The following is a 19628-nucleotide window of genomic DNA, read 5'->3' as shown; positions in this document are numbered from 1 at the left end:
GACGGGAATGACCCTCCAGCAGCAGCCGCTCACTTCGTCACCAACTCTCCTTCCGCGCGGGTGGCCAACTGGGCGTCCATCCTCCCCCAAACCCACACAAACCGAATTAAACCCAACTTATTTGGCAGAGACGTTCCCTGCTCCCCAATGTCAAAGCGCCGCCTCGTTGGGCCGCCGAGGCTGCTTCTCTCCCCAACTCCCTGTCCCCTCGGCCCTCCTTTCGGTGCTGGCCCGGGAACTCCGTCCGCGCCCAGAGGGAACTTGGGCGCCTGCGGCTCGCAGCCGGCGGGCCCCCCGCAGGGCTGCTTGCGGGAGCGCCCTGAGCCGCGCGAGCAGGGCACCCCTAGCGCAGCGGGCTAGGAGGGGTGCCGTGCAGCTCCCGCCCCCGCCCGGGTCAAAGTTCCCGGGTTTCTGCTCTCCCAAACTCCCGCCCTGCAGGGCACGGCGGCCCCAGTACTAGTCACTGGGAGGTGGGGTGGGGGCTCCCGTGCAGCGCGGCGGTCTGGTTTGGGGGAGGGCAGCAGGGAGCCCGGAGAAGGGACCAATTCATTGGCTTCCTGGAGGGCATAATTTGGGTGGCAGCTGTTGCGGGAGAGAAGAGTCCTTGACCCGGGCTCTGCCCTTTAACCCAGCTACCCCGCACCCGAGGGCAGGCTGTCCGGCCAGGCTCGGGTCCACGGCTGCCTCGCGGTCCCCCGGACCTGGCTCGGTACCTCCCTTGGACGGCGTGGAGGTGCCGCCGATCAGAGGCCCTTTGAAAAAAATCGCTGGGTTCATCAACTCCCCGCCACCCAAGGCATTGGCTCCGCTGGGCACAGATCCCAGACGAGAATGGGGCTGGGTGGTTTAGGTTCAGAGACATTTATTAAGAGAGCGGGCCGGGGTAGAAGACTCGGAGGACTTAGTGTTTGCAGGGACCGAAAGGATCCATAAAGCCGCATATAATAGAGAATCGCCAGATTGAAACAGGGTAGAAGTTTCAGTCCTACAAATTTCTCTCCTACCCTCCTTCTTTCTATGGACAACTCCTATCTTGGTTTTTACAATAGCCCGGTGCCATATCGGGGCGCCCAGTCCTCCTTCATCGCTCCCTTGCGTCCAGCAGGACCGAGCCAGAGCCCTGGGGTCGCGGTGCCACAATCAGCACAACCCAGAGGCGGAGGTTTCACGTTCTCCGCCCCCTAAATCCACTGCCCCAATCCCCGGACCCTGATATGTGCATAAAGGATTCGCTCACCCCCCGCCCCCCGCAACCCCCTCATTGGTTTTCAAGGGAATATCTGCAGTAGAGACCTGCGCATCCCGAGCGCGAGCCGCTGGCGCGGTGTAGGGTCGCGCGGCTTGCCCCTGGGGTAGAGGAGAGGCGCAGACCCGTCCCTCTCTCCAGAGAGCGGCATTTTCTGAAAGTGCGAGCTTCCAGTCCGCTCTGGCAAACGAGTTGCGAGGCGCTGTGTCCTCTAGCGGCAAACTCCCGCAGTTCGTGTCTGAGCGCTCACCTACACCTACGGGATCTGATCGGGAGTCAATTCACAATCAAACCGGAGCCCTACAAGGGGGGGAAAGTCTCCCGAGCGCAGTGCAGGCTTTCGCCAAGGCCCTCTCAGTAATGAAGCCGGGAGGCTCGGGCGCAGTCGCTCGAACTGTGCGGAACAGCTGATTTGTCTCCTCCACGGCAGATGGTCTTTGAGCACAGATTTGCATTCATTGTCTTCAAATCTGTTTTCGCGCTGGTGTTCTAGATTTCAGCAGCAGATCTAGGCGCAGATCAGAATACAAAAGGAGAAGCCAGAAAATAACACCCAGCCAGGAGGATTTTTAATAGGCACCGCGAGCTGCCCGGGAGTAGTTTAAAAAAAAAAAAAAAAAAAAAAAAAAAAAAAAAAAAAAGGCCGTCTAGGGTTTCAGCTGTTTGGCGGAGCTGCCGGCGCCTCCCGGCCACCAGCCCGCGGCCCGGAGCGCGGCGACCGCGCGCCGGGGGCAAAGTTTCCGCGACTTCCCCGCTGCCTCCCTGCAGCTCCTCTGCAGCGCCCCGGGCTGCGGGGACCGGAGCGGGAGGGGCGGGGGCGGGGTGGGGGCTCCCGGGACCACGATCTGTCAGCAGGTTCTCTGCACCGGGGGGGAGGGGGGGGGGCGACTCCCGCTCGTGTCTGCCCCGGGATCGTTTCCCCCCGCGACGCTCCATTTATTGGCCGAACCCTCGAGCCTGGCTCGCCCCCCTCCCCCTGCTGCCTGCCTTCATTCATGCCTCCTCCTCCTCTCCCAGCAACTTGTAAGCCGCACGCCCCATCTGTGTCCCCGTGACACTCCAGGACACTTGGGGGTGGGGTGGGGTGGGGAGAGCACTTCGGGGACCTGGGTTGCTCCGCGGATCGTTTGCACGAAACACAAGTACAAGGGGTCGCCCTCTCCGCGTCTACGCAAACAGGCGCACGCGGATCCGAGCCCCAAGACTGGGAATGACGGTGCCTCCCCGCAGGCTACAAAAATCTGCAACGAGAGGCAGGATCTGCGCCAGCTCGCTGCTCCCGCGGGCAGACTGAGCGAGCACAGCGCAACCCGCGGCGCCGGAAGGCTCGGCCTCAGCGTGCAGGCTCCGGGGGCCCCGGCCCGCGCGCGCACTCGGGGTGCGGGCAAGGACGCGGCGTCCACGGCTTCCTGTCCCCTTTCACCTCCCGGGCTCCCGGCAACGCCTAGCGTGGCGCGCGCCGCCGGAGGACGTCGGCCCGGCCTGCCGGGCGCCGGCCAATCCCGAGCGCGCATGCAAATGAGGCTCCTTATCGGGCGGCGGCTCCGCCTCCCGCGGCCGCGGCCGTAGTAACCCATTCATGGGGCCCGCGCGCGGCTGCAGCCCGGCTCCGCGGTGCTCGCAGCCACCGCCTCCTCTCGGCTCCGGGTCTTCCCCTTCCTTTTACAACTGATCCTGTTGGGGATTTTTTTTTTCTTCTTCTTCTCCTCAATTCGTGCGGTGGGGAGGAGCAGGGAGTGGGGGGGTGGGGACCAGGAGGAAGGGGAGAGATTAGGCAGCCATCAATCTCGTCCTGTTTCTCCCAGAACAGGTGATGCTTCCAAATTGCGATCACTTTCTGGAGGCAGCGCTGCCGCTGGAAGGATGCGAGCGACCTAGGACGGAGGCCCCGGGGCGGCGCATCTGAACTTGCGGAGGATAAAACGCAAACTTTAAGGACATCAGTCCGCACCTCCCGCGCGAAGCGAAGGACGGGTTATCTCCTCTTCCCACCCGCCCCCCCACCCCCCCGCCCGCCCAAGAGAGACTCAAACTTCGGCTCCTGATCCCTTTTCTTGGATTGCTTTGGAGGAGACGGTTCGGTGACAGCATTGGGAACAGTAGGGACAGTGTTGTAACTCTGTATTTTTAAAGCGACAGTAGACCAGACTTTTTAAATGTTTGGGATTCAAGATACTTTAGGAAGAGGACCAGCTCTGAAAGAGAAGTCGCTGGGTGCCGAGATGGATTCGGTCAGGTCCTGGGTCCGGAATGTCGGCGTGGTGGACGCCAATGTCGCGGCTCAGAGGTAACCAACCATACGGCCTCGCAATGATCACTTATGTTGCTATTATCTTAAAGTCTCTCCTCGGTCCCTTTCTTGCTCTCACCGCCTCTCTCTCCGTTGCGCTCTCCCTCTCCCTCTCCCTCTCCCCACCCCCCCATCTGTCGCCCTGGCCCCGCGCGCGCGCTGGGGCTCGACCTAGGGCAGGCAGGTCGCTGCAGTCCAGGGGACACTTACTTACCCCGCAGCCAACACTCGAGTTTCCGAATTGCCTGGGTCCGCCTGGGTGTCTCCCCCCCTCGCTCCTTCCGCACAGACCACTCTTTGGGAAGAGAATTAACCAAAGTGGCATCCCACGCCCGGCAGCTCTGCGCTCAGTCCGCGGGTGCGGGCCCGGCCGGGAGCGCAGCGCGAGGACCCGAGCTGCAGCTGCGGCCGCGGGGGAACCGGCTTCCCGGCCGCTCCTCGGTTGCTCCACGCCGCTCGCGGGCGCCTCTCCTCCCGCATCGCGCCGGGTGATTCCCGAAGGCCAGACGCCCCGCGGCCAGATGGCGGCGGCGACGCGAGGAGTGGGAGAGGCCGGAGCCGCTGCTGGGAAGGCAGCGCGGCCGGGAGCTCCGGGGCGGGGGAGGGCGCTAGGCTGGGGGGTCCAGGCGCCCACATAGGACGGTGGCCCAGGCGCACGGAGGAGGGGGCGAGGGCAGCCGGGAGACTGGAAAGCAAAGGCGCAGGAGTCGCGGTAGAACGAGTCGCAGAAGACGGAAAGGCCAGGAGAAGACGGGCCGCAAACGCAGGGATCCGCAGCCTTTAGTTTTTTTTTTTTTTTTCCCCGCTAGTTACTGAAGTTGACTTTGTTTCCGAGCGTCCGCGTGCTGAGATAGTAAGCGCCTTGTGCAGGGTGCACCCCACAAAGACGTTCTGGTCTCCTGCCCTCATCGCCGCTCCCGGGCTGGGATGCGTGGCCACCGCGTCCTCATCTTCAAGGGACAGCCTCCCTCCCCCGAACCCGCACCCAAAGAGCCCACGGACTCGTTCCCACGACTGCAGCCTTCCTCTCCGCTCTCCTAGCCATCTCCCTCCAAGTCCTGACATCACGCAGAGAAATTACTCCTTTCCCAGACAGGCCGCGTCTCCAGGTGTCCCGGGTAGAGCGAACCAGGCGCCACCCGTGGAGGAGAGGAGACCGGGGCGGGCCACGGCTCCCTCGCGTCTGCCCGGGGCCGGGGCGCGCCTCTGCCCACGCGGCAGACGGCACGAGGCAGGGGCGGCTCTCCGCCCGGGGTCTGCGGACTCGCAGGGCGCAGGCGGAGGGAAACCAGGCAGCTTCGCAGAGCCGGCTCCGAGGCGCGTTTCCTTGGCCAAGCACCTTCAAGACACCATCCCTACTTTCCTCCTTCACCCCGATCAAATAATTGTTAAATTTGGAATAGGCAGCCCGAGTGGCTGTTTGCAGCCAAAATTTTACACCGTTCAAAAGAGGGAAAAGGGCTCGCGCCCTGGGGTGCGAGGCCCAGAGATCGCAGCGCCGCGGGGCAGCACTGGCCATCTGCGCACTCGCCTGGGCCCCGAGACTTCTGTTAAATGTGATCTGGCGGCTAGTTTGTCCCCGGCCGCGACAGGTCTGCAGGGAGGTGTGTGCAGACACTCAAAACGCTCGAGGGCGCCTCCCGGGTCCTCCAACAAGGGTTTCGCGGTCAGCGGGTTTGGCTGGCGCCGCGGGGAGATGCAGCTTAGGCGGGGATCCCCCTGGCCCCAGGCGAGGACGCTCTCTGCCTCTTAATAACATTTTGGCTTCTCCAAGCGCAGCAATTCTGGGGGCGGGGTCCCCAGGATCACGTCTTCCGCAGTGGCCCGCGATCCTTGGTCCCGGGGATTTCACTCAGCCACCGTCTGGGGCTCAACTTTTCGGAAGACCGAGGGAAGCGGGAGGTGAGGCCTCTCCCCTGTAGGACCGCGGCGTGGGCTCTGGGTCTCCCGCCCGCCCCCAGGGGGTTCCCACCCACCAACTTTTGTAGAGATCCAGAGTAGCACTAGGACAGGTAACTCCAATGAAGATGAAGAAAAGGGTCACTTCTTCCAAAGTAAGAAGGCATTTATTGCCCTAACCCGGGAGCCTCGTTCCAAATCCTGACCCAGCCGGCGGCCCTACCTGAGGGTGAAGATCGCGGTGCCCCCACCGGCTGAGACTTGGGCTGCCTCCTTCAGGGACCGCTACGGGCTTTGGTCCGCAGCCCGGATCCTTTGGTCTCCACTAAAGGCCAGACCTTGAGCTGCAGGGCGCTGGGACGCCCCGGAGGCTGAAACAGCGGGTGGTGGCAGTGGACAGGGGCGGCCGCCTCCCCGGCCAACGCCAGCCGGCCCCTGTGGCCACCGCAGCTCCTCTGCAGAGTCCCCTCTCCTTAAGCCGAATTGCAAAAGGGTCCGAGAGGCCCAGAACTCTGGACCGGGACCAGGACCCTTGACCCTCCCCGGTGTCTGTGTGGGCACGTTGGTAACATGGTGTCTTTCTCTCCTTCCCTCTGTCCGGTGTCCCCCATGTCTCCTCCTGCGCAGCGGAGTCGCCCTGTCCCGGGCCCACTTTGAGAAGCAGCCTCCCTCCAACTTGAGGAAATCCAACTTCTTTCACTTCGTTCTGGCGCTCTATGACAGGCAGGGGCAGCCGGTGGAGATTGAGCGCACAGCCTTCGTTGACTTTGTGGAGAACGACAAAGTAAGCCGAGGTCCCCCTCTTTGCCCCCACGGCCTCATAACTAGCTCCTTGCAAAGCACTTAAAGATTCCATCTGTCACCCGCGACACTTTTCCACTCACATCATCAGGAATGATAAATCGAGGCTTCTCGTCCCAGCCTCTGAATCAGTCGATTTCCGGGCACCGCCTCGGGGGCCCCACTCCCCGCGCCCCGCGCTGCGGGGAAGCTGGCGGCTCTGCGCACCCAGCCTCTGGGTCGTTAGCGGAGCCTGGTCGTGGACGCACTGCAGAGCAGACGTCCTTCAGACCGGAGCATGCCCTTCTCCGGGTTGTATTTTATTATTTTGCACCTGCCAGCGCCGGCAGGCAGGCAGGGTGGAAACCCAGAGCCCAGTCCTGGAGCGCCTTCCCCATTGCCTTCACTCCCACTCTCGCTCCCCAGTGCAGTGCCCACTCCTGACCCAGGCTCGGGTGTGGGGACTGGATTTGATCTCAGATGAAATGGACATGTGACCAAAGGGAAGCCTCTTGCCCTCTCTGGTCCTCAGTCTCCTCAGCTGTAGGATGTGAGCTTTAGGGCAGGAGCTTCTTGAGGTCCCTCTTGCATCGGGACCTGGGTCTCTGAGCTTATGGCCCTAGAGGCTCCAATCTTGGTGGGATAGAGCCAAACCAACGTTGCCCTTCCAAATGACAGGTCCCTGCATCCTTCTTGGGGCTTCTTAAGGACGGATGGAGCCGGTTGAGTTGGGGTGGGGCCTATTTAAAGGTAGCCTTGGCACAGTGTCCTATTGTCCCGGCCCTGGGGGTCACACTTCTGAGGACAATCTTAAGGGGGCAGGGACAGAGGGGTTGGAGAGGGTCAAGTGGTCCGAGCCTTAGCAAGTTTCAGAGGTTGGTTGGCTGACGGTCCTGCCCTTTGACCTGGGGCTGGGCAGGGGGTTGTTCAAAGCAGCCGGGTAAGGCTGCTGGAGGCGGGAGGCGGTGTGGGGCGCCTCTCTGGTTTTTCCTTCATCGGGTGGGTGGGGGGTGCTGGGAGGCAAGGGATTCGAACGCTGCTGCCTGTCTTTTCAGGAACAAGGCAACGAGAAGACCAACAACGGCACCCACTATAAGTTACAGCTCCTGTACAGCAATGGTGAGAGCTTAGTGGGGCCCGGTGCCCTGCGCGTTTCTCCTGCAAGGAGGGCATCTGACCTTGTCGCAGTCGCCTGAGGGCAGCCTCGGGGCTTGAGGAGCGCAGGGCTGCGGGAGGGAGGCCCGGTCAGGGTGAGGGGCGGGTGGGTGGTCTTTGCCCCCAGGACCGCACAGCCTGCGTGCTTACCCACAGCCGGGAGCGTGGAGCGGCTGCCTGGGCCTCCGCTCCCACAGCAGTGATGGGCTTGGGGTGCCCAGAGTGGCTCCGTGGCCCTCACCTCGTGCCCCCTGCCCCCTGCCCCGCAGGCGTCCGCACGGAGCAGGACCTGTACGTCAGGCTCATCGACTCGGTCACCAAGCAGGTGAGCTGGCGGTCCACCGCCTCCTCTTCTCCTGGGCACCCCCATCCAACCCCGCTGCCCTGCCGTCTGCCCCTGCCCCCTGCCCACCCCACCTTGGTTTCCTGGGTCAGACTTCACGTGCGTCTTCACATCAACTAGCACGTTGTCCAACCTGGAGAACAATTTTTTCCCTCTTTCCCCTCCCTTGTCCTGTTTCTTTCTAAGGCTGGAGTTGGGGGTAGGGCAGCAAAGGGGTGAAGAGAGGAAGCAATTGTTGGGAGATCCCGTCCCCCCAAACGTTCCCTTTTGCAGGAAATATGTCCTCGCTAGGGCAAACTTCTTTATTATTCTTTCGCTTGAGTTAATCCGGCCACAGCTTGGTTCTGTGCTAACTCCTAATGCAGTGGTGGGCAGAGGGGGAAAAACCGATTCTGTGCTTGTTCTGAAGTTCCCTTTCCTTTGTCTCTCCATTGCCCTCACATCTTCCCTGCCTGCCCTGCCTCCTCCCCTCTCCCCAACTCCTTTGCAGCCCATAGCTTACGAGGGACAAAATAAAAATCCGGAAATGTGCCGAGTTCTCCTGACGCATGAAGTGATGTGCAGGTAAGTGTCGCTTTTTCCTGCGGGGCTTTGCTGGAAAGCGGGGCAGGTGGGCCGTGCTCGCTGCTCTCGCGTGCGTGCGTCCCTGGCATTGACTTTCAGGAGTGGTGGCTTGCAGGGAGGGAGGCCTTACCCCGGGCCGATCCTCTAGAACTCCCCGTTAAAGGCCAGATTCTTACAGCATATCCGTTAAAACCCCAGAAGGAGATCCAGAATCACTTAGGATTTCACTCCCCTGGTATCTTAGAAGTTTCCTCCGTTGTGAGGAAAGTCTCTGTTGTCTGTCGAGCCGCCCCCGGTAGTGTGAGGAGGGGCTGGGCAGCCCTCCCACCAAGTCTGGGGTCTCCACCCAAGGTCCAGACTGCTAGGTTCCCGCCTGTCCCACCCGGTCCGGGTAGATTTCCTGGAGGGGACACTTGTGGAGTACGGAAGCACTGGAAAGACTTGCAGTCTGGGAGTGGACCTCCCCTGCACCCCCCCAAACCGCTGAGGCACCTGTCTGCGATGCGGGAGGGTTTCCTTCCTCCGGGGATGTTGCTTCTCCTAGAATTCCCAGTGTCAGGGGAGTTCCTGAGGTCAGGAGAAACTACCTGGTAGAAAGAACAGTCCGGTTGACCACCAGTGGGAGAGGCAGGGAGACGACCCCATGGGGGGGGGGCATCCAGAGCCACAACTGGACTCTGAGCATCGAATTGTGAGAGGTGCACTCTACTCACATTCCTGCATCTTTCCCCATCTTCTTTCTGGACACCAATCATCCATTTTGAGTCCTTTCTTCTGCTTGACTAGAAGAGAATGAAAACTTAGAGGAAATTTATCGATACACTTAGTCATTCACCCTTTCAACAAATGCTTGAGTATTGGGGACTCCCCCAGCAAACGAGAGAGGATCTAAAAAAGGAAACTCTGGAAAGAGGTGGTTGTTTTACTTAAATGTCTATTGCACACATGTTTTTCTTCCTCCCCAAATCTCTGAGTGGAGAGAAAACCTCAGCCCTTCCTTCCTCTGCTACTGCCCCAGTGAACGTGGACCAGCTCCAGACTTGCTAGTTTTGGGTAATTGCAGGCCATCTGATTTAGTTTGGACTGTTTTATGGGCAGCTCCCAGCAGCCCCAGCTCCCTCCCAACGCAGTCAGAAAGAAACCATAACAATCAGCCATGTTTGTTTTGGTTTTGACCAAGTATTAGAAAAACAAACTTTGCCAAATGCAAAGTTCAATTCAGCCAGTGGCCTCAGCGGAGGGGAATGGAGCTTCGCTGCCTGAGAATCTGGGAGAGGCCGTGGGTGATGGAGTCAGCAGACAGACGCTCCACTATCCCAGGGCCCCTGATAGATTCGTTCAGAAAGGAAATGGAATTCCAAGATGAACTAGCATGTAATACCTAGATTAAATAGTTAGAACACTTTGATTTGGTTGGCTAATTCAAGGACCTTTTTTTTTTTTTTTTGTCCCTCTTTATACTTTTAAATGTCTTTGTTTGGAGAGATTATCTTCTTAAAAGAAAAGAAAACAAACCCCCAAACTGGCCCTTTGTCTGACGAATTATACCTATCACTTTAAATAACACTTGCACGCCCCATTCAGCTGTAGTTAAGGCTGACATTTTTATTTTTAAGCCCAATCAAATCCTCCTCATTTTATGCTGTTTAAGTAACAGCATCAATTTTTAAAGCCTCTAGTTTAGTCTGCATTAGTAACACAATATAAAAATTTAATGTACTGTAACTTCTCCGCATCTGAGACCCAGGAAGACGCTCTGCGATTTTCTTCCCAAAACTAGAATTTAAAACAAATATTAATTATGAGTAAATAAATGACCCATTGGATGGGTACTGTGTATGGAGGTGTGTGTGTGTGTGTGTGTGTGTGTGTGTGTGTGTTGGGAGATAGCTGGGATGATGGCAAATATTGGATGTATCCAGAAGGGAAGATCTCAACTTGTCAGTCAAAGCAGGTTGGTTCTCCAGTAAGGGAAGAAAGTTGCTTCTCCCACATTTTGAGGGTCAGTGAGAGCAGTCAGTGATTGAGGGATGAATCAGATGCGCTGTTCTCAGGGGTTATTGCTTACTCTTAGGTCCCTTTGCATGGTGTTCTTGAGTATACCTGGGCATATTTCCCTGAATGTTTTATGTTCTGTAATCCTTAGGAAAAAAAAACCCACATAAATTGGCTCTTAGCTTTCACAGGGAACAAAATAAATCTCTTTAGGAATAACTTTTTTCCTTCCCCACTTGTCTCTGCACTCCTCTTCCCTGCTTTAGTTCATTTTGCCAATTATTAGCAAGGAGAAATCTAGTTGTTATGTCGCTGCCAGCCACCCCTGTGCCCTCAATGCTCAGAGGGTTAAAAGATATTATAATTTGAACAGAAGTCGTCTCAAGGCCTACAGCTGGCTAATAACAGAGTTGTATTGAGCGCGAGCAAACCCCACAGCTGTGACTTTTCGCCACAAGGCGCAGGCTAGACAGGGCCCTAATCAGATGGGCCAGCCGGGCAGTGGGGCCAGTGTCTTTATCGGCCAGATGGTGTGAATTTAGACACTTTTGTTATGCAATCGCAGGGAGGAGTTGGGGAGAAGAAAACAAAACAAAAGCCACCATGCTGTGCGCTTATTTGAGTTTGAAATTAGAGACAGATTTTTGAAAGTTGAGGGTTGAATTTTAAAAACGATTTTGGAGGCGAAAGGGCACATTCGCTTGTCTTGAGCAGGAGTTTGACTGATTGGACACCCTGTGTCCAGGGCTGGGGCTTTTTTCTTCTTCAGCCACCCCCTACTCTCCCTTCTTTCTTCCTCTTCAAAAAATGCAGGTAAGATACAGGATCGGGAGGCAATTTTCCATATTCCGCCAGCCTTCATCCCCAACTTGGTTTATTTTTTTTCTCTTTCTTTCTCCTAAAGACTTAGTGAGGAGATGGGGAGGACCGGAGAGGCCTGTAGGCAAATTGAAGAGTGTTTCAGGGAAAAGCTTCTGAGTAAGCATTAGAGAAAGATAAACCAAACCCAGCTGAAGAGTGGAGAAGTAACCTGCATTTTCATTCATTAGGGAACAAGAGCCCTTCTGAGCCTCTCCGTGGGAGTTAGGAACACAATCAACCTGGTGCCAAGTTCAGTTTCCTCTTCTCTTTGTTTATTTTCCCCCCTTCCTTTCCTATTTTACAGTCTTGTTCGTTTAAAAAAAAAATCACTTACCAGGAACTTCAGACCTAGAGACTTGCTTGTTAGAAGATGACCCTATAAAGCCTTTTCACTAAAGTAGCTGAAGCTGAAGTGGGTCGTCCAGGCTTTGTCTCTACAGCAAAGGGAAGTTTGTTATCTGAGTGACTTAGGACCCTAGTCCTTCACATCCACTATCCGCAGATTTAATCCCAGAGCGGTTGTTTGGAGACTGTGAGTTCATGAATATCTTCCACTTTCTACTTCCCTTCACTTGGGTTAATATTACTGGCATGAGGATGGAATGTCATTGAGGAAACCAGATTAAAAAAAAATAACTAGGACATCTTGATGAGAACTTATCTTAAAAAAAAAAAAAAAAAAGAAAGCAAAAGAATTAGTTTTGCCTAACCCAGAGAAATTGTAAGAAGGGCTCAGATGGAGCAAATGCAGTCCACTTCTATTATTTTTACACCTTTACTATTTCAGCCCAACCACCAAGCAAGTGTTGTCTTTTCTGTGCTATTAACACTGGAGATTATACTTAAATATGTTACTGTTGGAAAACGGAAGACAGTCCTAAAGTTCCTCTGCATTTTTCTTTGAATATCATTTCCTTCCCCGATGAGATTCTCCAAATTGTATTACACTGGCACCAGGCTTACATTTTTATCTGTTTTTCTTTTCCTTCAGAGAAAATCCCCATGGAAGGCAGCTGAATTTAGCTGAGCAATTTTGCAAACTTACTGGGCCTCTTCAGAATCATTCCTTCTCAAACTAAACAGATTGGCACATCCTGACAGTATGTGCTCTCGTAATTAAATTGTACAGGCATCGCACACATATTTGGGTTAGGTTGACATGTTGATGATGTCAAAGGGGAGTCTAGCTAGAAGGTCTTTAGGTAACTAGACTGCCTGGGCTTTTGAAATTGTGTTGCTCAGGAAAAAAAAAAAAGGCTTGCCTGAGCTGCAAAGGTATTCTGCTGACCTAAGCAACGGAAATAGGAAAGGTAGGAGAGGGAAGTGGGTGGTGGTAGGGAGTTGGGAACAGAGGCAAGAGCTTTGGGAAGCGGGGAAAGCAGCTGGCCAGCATTTTTATTGGTGTTAATCTTGGGATGGATTGAAATTTTAAAAGTTAAGACCTAATATAATTTCAAAGGCAAAATATTATTTCAGAAAGTCCCTGGTGGCAAACTCTGGTATTTAAGAAAGTTGAGATGGTTTTTCTTTTACTTCCTACTAATTTGATTAAATTTCTTACAAATGTCTTAGTGCTCATTTGGTGAAACTTGGTTAGCATCTCTCATGTATATCTCGTTCTTTGAGAATGGTGGAATGGTTCACCGGGTAATCCCACATCCCTATAGGGGTGAAGATGAACTTTAAATATTTTAAAAATGCTTCTTTATTTGTTTGTTTTTAATTCTGTGGAGGACCAGAGAGGGCAAATGGACTGGAGAGAGCCAGAAAGCAAATCTGTGTCTGGGCTGGTGATAGGCCTTGGGGTCCCTGCAGCCACATGGCCTCCCTCTTTTCCTTATTCTCTCATCACTTCCAAAGAAAACTCGGGGATCTCATCACCTCACCAGCTTCCTAAACGTAGAAGGGACTCTGGGAGGGAATCTAGTCCAATATTTTAATTTTATATATGAGGTTGGCAAAGCCCAGAGGGGTTAAACAGATTTGACTAAATTCACGCAGCTGCTTAGTGACAGGGTCGGGTTGGACGCCAGAACCCGGATTCTCACTTCGGCAATCTTTCCATTGTATTGCTTCACTCTCAAACTCAAACAGATTGTGGGAAGGGCAGTGCTTACATATAGTTTGCTTATTGCTAATGTTTATGGTGCATATTCTCCTACAAGTATGGATGGTAATGTTTCTTTTTTTTTTTCTTTCTATGCCATGTCGAGGCTATATTCTTAAGCAACTACAGTTGATGGTAGACCATCTTGAATGAGCCAGGAGGTATTCAGAAGCCTGGGGTCCTGGTGGCAGCAGGCAGCAATGAGGGGAGGTGATTTTCCAGTGCTTCGCTATCACCCAGCTTTCTTTGCTTTTGTCACATCTGTGTCTAGGTCTTCTGTTCAGACACCTTGGGATTGGAGCATTTTTTTCTCTGTTCAGGTCTGAGTCCTTCCTATCTGCTCTAATTGCTGTAGGGCTTCCTCTTCTCTCTCTTTCTCAGATAATTCCACAAGCATTTCTTGAGCATCTACCAGGTACCCAGTACTTTGCTAGGTGGAAGTCTTGGCAGGCAGAGTCTTCATGATGGACCTTACACAGGATGTCCCATTTCTGTTCTAGACTTGGTGAAAATTATTGGAATTATCATTTTACAGCCCTCTGCCTCATTTTCTTCCTATTTTACAGTATATACCATGGTTCTGGTCTTCCTCCTTTATCTTTAGAAAATGATAGAAATAGATAAATAACTGTTTATAAAGTACAGTGAGTTCTCTGGAAACATGTTTTTATGTAAATAAGGTTGATAAATCCAGGCAGCTACTTGGGGTTTATTTTTATACATTTTCCTTCTCTTCCTTTCTTCAAATATTTATTAAGAAACAAAGATCTAAAAGATGCAATCATAAAATCATTCAACATGGAACTGGAAGTGGCCTTATAGATTGAAAAATTCAACGTCCATGGTTCAGAATACAAATATGCCTCCTGGGAAAGTTGTGATTTGCTGAAAATTACCCAGTTATGAGCCATAGAATGAGAATTTGAGGGAGTATCTCTGGGCTTTGAGTTCAGTGTTGTTTTAATTTTATTTATTTATTTTTAAAGATTTTATTTATTTATGAGAGAGAGAGAGAGAGAGGCAGAGATACAGGCAGAGGGAGAAGCAGGCTCCGTGCATGGAGTCTGACACGGGACTCGATTCCAGGTCTCCAGGATCAGGCCCTGGGCTGAAGGCGGCGCTAAACCGCTGAACTACCTGGGCTGCCCTAGTGTTGTTTTTAAACATGGTCATAAATTCTGAGCTCAAGCAGCTAAATGCTAAGAGGCTACCTAGGACATAATCATTTTTGTGAATGCTTCTACATTGGATGCTCATTGTATTTTCTTGATTTTACCAAATTTCTTATACTCTTTTGGTTCCTTCCCAATCTACAGTCGATGCTGCGAGAAGAAAAGTTGTGGGAACCGAAATGAGACTCCTTCAGACCCCGTCATCATAGACAGGTAGGGGGACAAAGTGATTGAAACGATCATTCCTGGTTTCTTTCCTTTATGAATCTCAGCGCTGACTACTGATCACTTGGGATTTGCCATAAGGTTGGTTTCATGCTATCTTCAAGGCAAAGCTAGTCCAACATGTGATTTCTTGTTCTGGTTGGCCTTTCTCGGAAGAAGTCAGAATCTTCCTTTTTGAACATGTGTCTCTAAATCTATGATGGGATTCTTTTCCAGGTGCACTGATGTCAACCTAATAAGGAGTATGTGGATGGTAAAAGATGCCAGTTCTCCTATCTGGTAGAGCTGGGTCTCAGTAAGTTTCTTGGAAGAGGCAGTGTACCCTAAGTTAAGCGGCAACCCCTTTATCATTCTCAGTGATTGCTGTTGGGTTTGAAGACTATCAATTTAGATTACAGTTTAGGGGATTACGACAAGCTCTCTTTTGCACTGAGGGAGATTCCATTCTACCACAGAGCATTGCATTCTGGTCTTGTGTTATATTCAGAGTGGGAAAGATTCTCTGGGACAAGATGCTAATTCATTGAAATGTGATTTAGGCATCCTCAGCTGTCTGTTTTTGTGATTGGAAACAGAACTTACAAACCAACGAAGAAATACCAAATTAACTTCCAGCAATCATGTAATTTTTAAGAAATCCCCTATTCCCACCCCTAATTTTTTCTCTTTCGTTAAAAAACGGAATAATTCCCTATTGCTTCTTTCTTTGGGTTTTCGTGTTTCTAGCCAGGTCCTGAAATGGATTGGAGAGACCATAGTCTCCAAAGTTGTTATTCCAATATTCCAATGAATTCTCAGTTGGGAGAATGGAACCTCTGGCATTCTTCCCAGAAAGCCAGCTTGGTTTCTTTGTGGAAAGTATAGCCTAGCCCTAGGAATGAGGAGGCTGGAATCCTGATCCTGTCCTCACTTCTGACCTTGGACAAAGTGCTCAGCCCCTCTGCTCTTTGGTGGTACCACTGGATGGTACTGCCTGCCACTCTCAGTTTCAGGAGGCTCCTAAAGTATCCATGGGCAGCTTTGCAATCTTCTCTGAGATGCTTGCAAGAGGATGATAACCAAATGTAAAATGTTTCTTGGATGTGTAGGGTGCCTTTGCCATTGGAGGAGGTTCAGGTGAGACCTGTTTTAGGGAGCCGTTTGGAATTTCCTTTTTTGGTTTTTTGTTTTTCTTTTCTCTGGAAGCACATAGAAGCTTACAGTTAAAGAATTGGGAGAACTCTCTGGGGTCAGCCATCTTCCTCACCTGACAGACAGGAAGACTGACCTGGGGAATGGTGACGTGACTTGCCCAGATTGCACAGCTGGGTGGAGCGGAGCTGGCACTGGGACAGTCGCCTGTCCTCAGCTCGTGCTCCTTGATGCCACAGCCTCCCTCCTTCTCCCGGCCCTGTCTGTCTTGGCTTATGTGAGTTGGATGTGTTGATTGCACGTGGCCCCATTTCCTAACCTCCCAGGATGCCTTTAGGATCCTCTGGGGGTGGAATCTGAAGCATTTGAGAACAGCCTAGATGCAGACCCAGTCCTTTCCCACGTGTACACTGACCTCCCCGATCATCTCTTCTCCACATACTTCCACTCCCCTTTCAAGACGGTCCTCCATCCTCAGGACTAGTACATCTTCTTTTGTCATAAATACCCCATAAGCCAGCTTTAGAGATGGTTGCCGGCCTGTAAATGCTAAGCTGCACCTTACTTCTCATCAGCCCACATCCTGATGACTGCACCCTGAGCAGTTCTGACTTTGAGAAACTGCATGTAGCCTGCAACCAGGGATAAAGCCCGACGTATTCACACTTTCACCCTATATGAAACAAATGTTGCAGATACAAAAGAAGGTAGTCTTTTTGCATCTACAGAGAGAGAAGATATTCAGATTAGATGCTTTCATTGTTTGTGGTAGAATGACTTACATTCTTCTCAGAAGGTGGAAATTATGTCTTGGTTGCATATTATAGAGCTTTATGTGACTCTGGCATTTATTTTTTTTACTATTCTGTGCACAATAAAACAGCCCAGTGATGTCTCTGCATCGCTTGAAATATGTGTTGTTTTCGAAATGTTGCACATCTACACATGGAAACATACACACCAATGGGTATGATAAATTGGCCCTCATTAGGTTTTTAGAGAACCCATTTCATTAGAAACAGATGCATTTTTTTCTGCTTGCTCACTTGTAAGACTTTTGTTTGAAGATATTGCCTCTGGATATCTTTTGGGCTTACCTTAGCCTCCTTCCCTTCATTGGGAAGTAGAAAGAGATGAATGGTCAGGTTTCCATTTGTTGGAAGTGGGATGGGTGGTTTGTGTCAGTCAGGGGTTTGGTTGAGTTGTGTATCCAGTCCCTGTGTTCAACATCTGCCAACTTGGAGTTGTTGAGATCCCCCATGAGCACCAAACGGGTGCAAAGTAGTCTATTTTGGATTTCCTCTGAGTAAATATAGAACTCTCTTCTTTGCCCTTGTTCCTATAATGCCAACTAATTATCTCCTCCCCCTGCTCACTCAATCTAACCAGATGCAGTTAATTTACACTGTCTCTCTTTGAGTTTTCTCACACAACAGGCACGCTCCACTCTGGCTCCGGGGAAGCCTGTTTATTCCCTTGGAATTGTGCATGTTTGGGGGAGGGGTTGGGGAGCCACAAGGGTAGTTCCCAAACTTTTCACCACAAAGGATCCCTTCTATTGTTTCTATTGGCTAACCCAGCATTTTGTAAGATTTTGCCTGCTGAACTGGAATTAGCAAGTAATCACTCAGCTGTAATTCCATTTCTATTAATCAAAGACATACAGTAGAATGGGAAGGGAAAACCTCATTCTAGAAATACCCTTGTTCTCATCAATGGGCAATCAGAGGTTTTGATTGGGATGAGACGACCAGTGTTGTCTTGTTGACTTGACTTTTTACTTGACTTGACACAAAACAATTTGACTTTTCATATAGCCCATGTGACCACATCCTGGGCAGATATTCAGTTTCCAATAGGCTGCTTGAAATATGAAAAATAGCTTTTACTACCTACTGGTCCCTTCATTGAGAATCATTGGATTTTAATGTAGGGCATCCCCCGGTAGAGATTTGATTCTTTTATTTCCTAAGACTTAGCCCCAGACCAGGATTATTTTCCCTACTAAATTATTCCCTGCCTTGATTTCCCTAAAAGCATAAATTTAATTTTTGTCTTCAGTTGTCTTTTCAGCATGCTTTTATGAATTCTTGTGCAGCCACACCCCTCTCCAAAAAGCCAGGCCAACACACAGCCCAGCAGGACTTGCTGCTGAATCACGGGCCTCCAGCAGAGCCTTCCTTCTGTGTACAAATGTGTGCATGGGTAGAGTGGCAGTAAGGTTTATTAATTTTTAGTCTAAAAATCCAAAGTTGCTATTGGAAAGAAAAAGACCCCCAGCAGAACAGAACAAAACAAAACCAGCAATGAAACCACAATTCTTACTTTGGTCCTCGGCCTAAGTCTTGTCTATAAAGATCTGTGTGTGGTAAATAAAAAGAAAAAGCCTCAAGCTGATTTACATTTTGTAAATGTAACCACATTTTGTGGTTTCAGAGCTATTTCAACCTTGATTTTTCTGTGCTATATTCTTCTCAGACTCTCTTCTCCGTCTGGAAGCCTCCTCTGAATATCTGCTGAGTCTCTGGGGCTCTCAGGATAATATGGTGGTCCATGGAAAGAGTATTTTAGGGACAGTTTCACCAGTGTAGGAGAGTGAAAAAAATGTTCTTACTGTTCCAGTTCTTGCAGTCCAAAAAAGGTCAAATGGGCAGCGAGGGCAAGAGTTCTTTCTGAGTCTTTGTAGGCTGTCCTTGCCCATGGGCAGAATGGCATGATATTTTCTGTTAAAAGGGCAGATCAACCTATGTGTCATATGCTAAATATCCTAGTCTTCTGTTTGGGGACACTGGTCTCCATATGTCCGAGTTCTGCTTCCAGGAGGACCATTTTATGTTGATGCATTTTTGATTATTTTCTTTTTTTGAGGACCCAGACAAAGAACAGAATGAACCAAATTTAAAATGTTTACTTAAAAAAGATCTAGTGTATAGGTACCCACAAGGGGTTTTCCTGATGTTATTTTTCTTTCTTTTTTTTTTTAAACTTTTAGTTGTGGAAAAATACACTCAACATCAAATCAACCATCTTAACCATTTTTAAGTATGCAGGCTCAGTGGTTTAGGTACATTCACATTGTTGTGCAGTGGGCACCACCACACATCTATAGAACTCTTTTATCTTGCAAAACTCCGTTTTTGCAACTCTCCTCTCTCCAGCCCCCTCTCCACCCCCAGCCCGCTGGCATCCTCCATTCTACTTTTCTTTCTCTATAAGTTTAATACTCTAGGGAACTCACATAAGCAGAATCATACTGCATTTGTCTTTTTGTCACTGGCTTATTTCACTTAGCATAAGGTCTTTGTTGTTCTTTTGTCTTGTGGCATGTGTGAAAATTGCCTTCCTTTTTAAAGCTGAATAATATTCCATTTTGAAGATACCACACTTCTTTATCTACTCATCTGTTGATGGTCGCTTGGGTTGTTTCAGTCTTTGAGCTATTTGTGAACAATGCTGCTGTGAACATGGGTTTACAAATATCTCTTTGAGTCTGTTTTTCCTTCTTTTGATTATATATACCCAGAAGTGGAATTGCTGGACCATTGGATAATTTGAGGAACGACAATAACATTTCCATAGCAGCTACCTCATTTTATGTTCCCATTAATCATGCACCCAATTTCTCCATGCCCCTATGTTACTTGATATTTTCTCTCTCCCTTTCTTTCTTTCATTTATTTATGTATTTGAGAGAGAGCAAGAGAGCGAGAGCATGAGAGCATGTGTGTGGGAGCAGGGGGAAAAGCAGAGGGGGAGGAAGGGGAGAGGGAGAATCTTAAGCAGACTCCCCGTCAAGCACAGAGCCTGATGTGGGGCTCGATTCCACAACCTCAAGATCATGACCTGAGCTGAAACCAAGA

At 51.1% G+C, this 19628-nt stretch overlaps 1 protein-coding gene across 1 annotated transcript in view; it reads left to right on the top strand.

Moving 5' to 3' along the window:
- The first annotated feature begins 2801 nt into the window (after positions 1-2801).
- The window catches only part of EBF2 (EBF transcription factor 2), a 191984-nt gene continuing 175157 nt past the window's right edge, over positions 2802-19628 (top strand). The window contains exons 1-6 of the mRNA XM_026007906.2: positions 2802-3533; positions 6063-6219; positions 7271-7334; positions 7640-7695; positions 8204-8277; positions 14557-14625. Of these exons, the coding sequence (XP_025863691.1) occupies positions 3403-3533; positions 6063-6219; positions 7271-7334; positions 7640-7695; positions 8204-8277; positions 14557-14625 (551 nt within the window). The 5' untranslated portion in view covers positions 2802-3402. The remainder of the gene's footprint in view (positions 3534-6062; positions 6220-7270; positions 7335-7639; positions 7696-8203; positions 8278-14556; positions 14626-19628) is intronic.

Source organism: Vulpes vulpes, chromosome 9, assembly GCF_048418805.1.
Source record: "Vulpes vulpes isolate BD-2025 chromosome 9, VulVul3, whole genome shotgun sequence".
In the NCBI taxonomy this organism is placed as follows: Eukaryota; Metazoa; Chordata; class Mammalia; order Carnivora; family Canidae; genus Vulpes; species Vulpes vulpes.
Note: the sequence above shows the minus strand (reverse complement) of the source record. Positions and strands in the feature narration are given on the sequence as shown.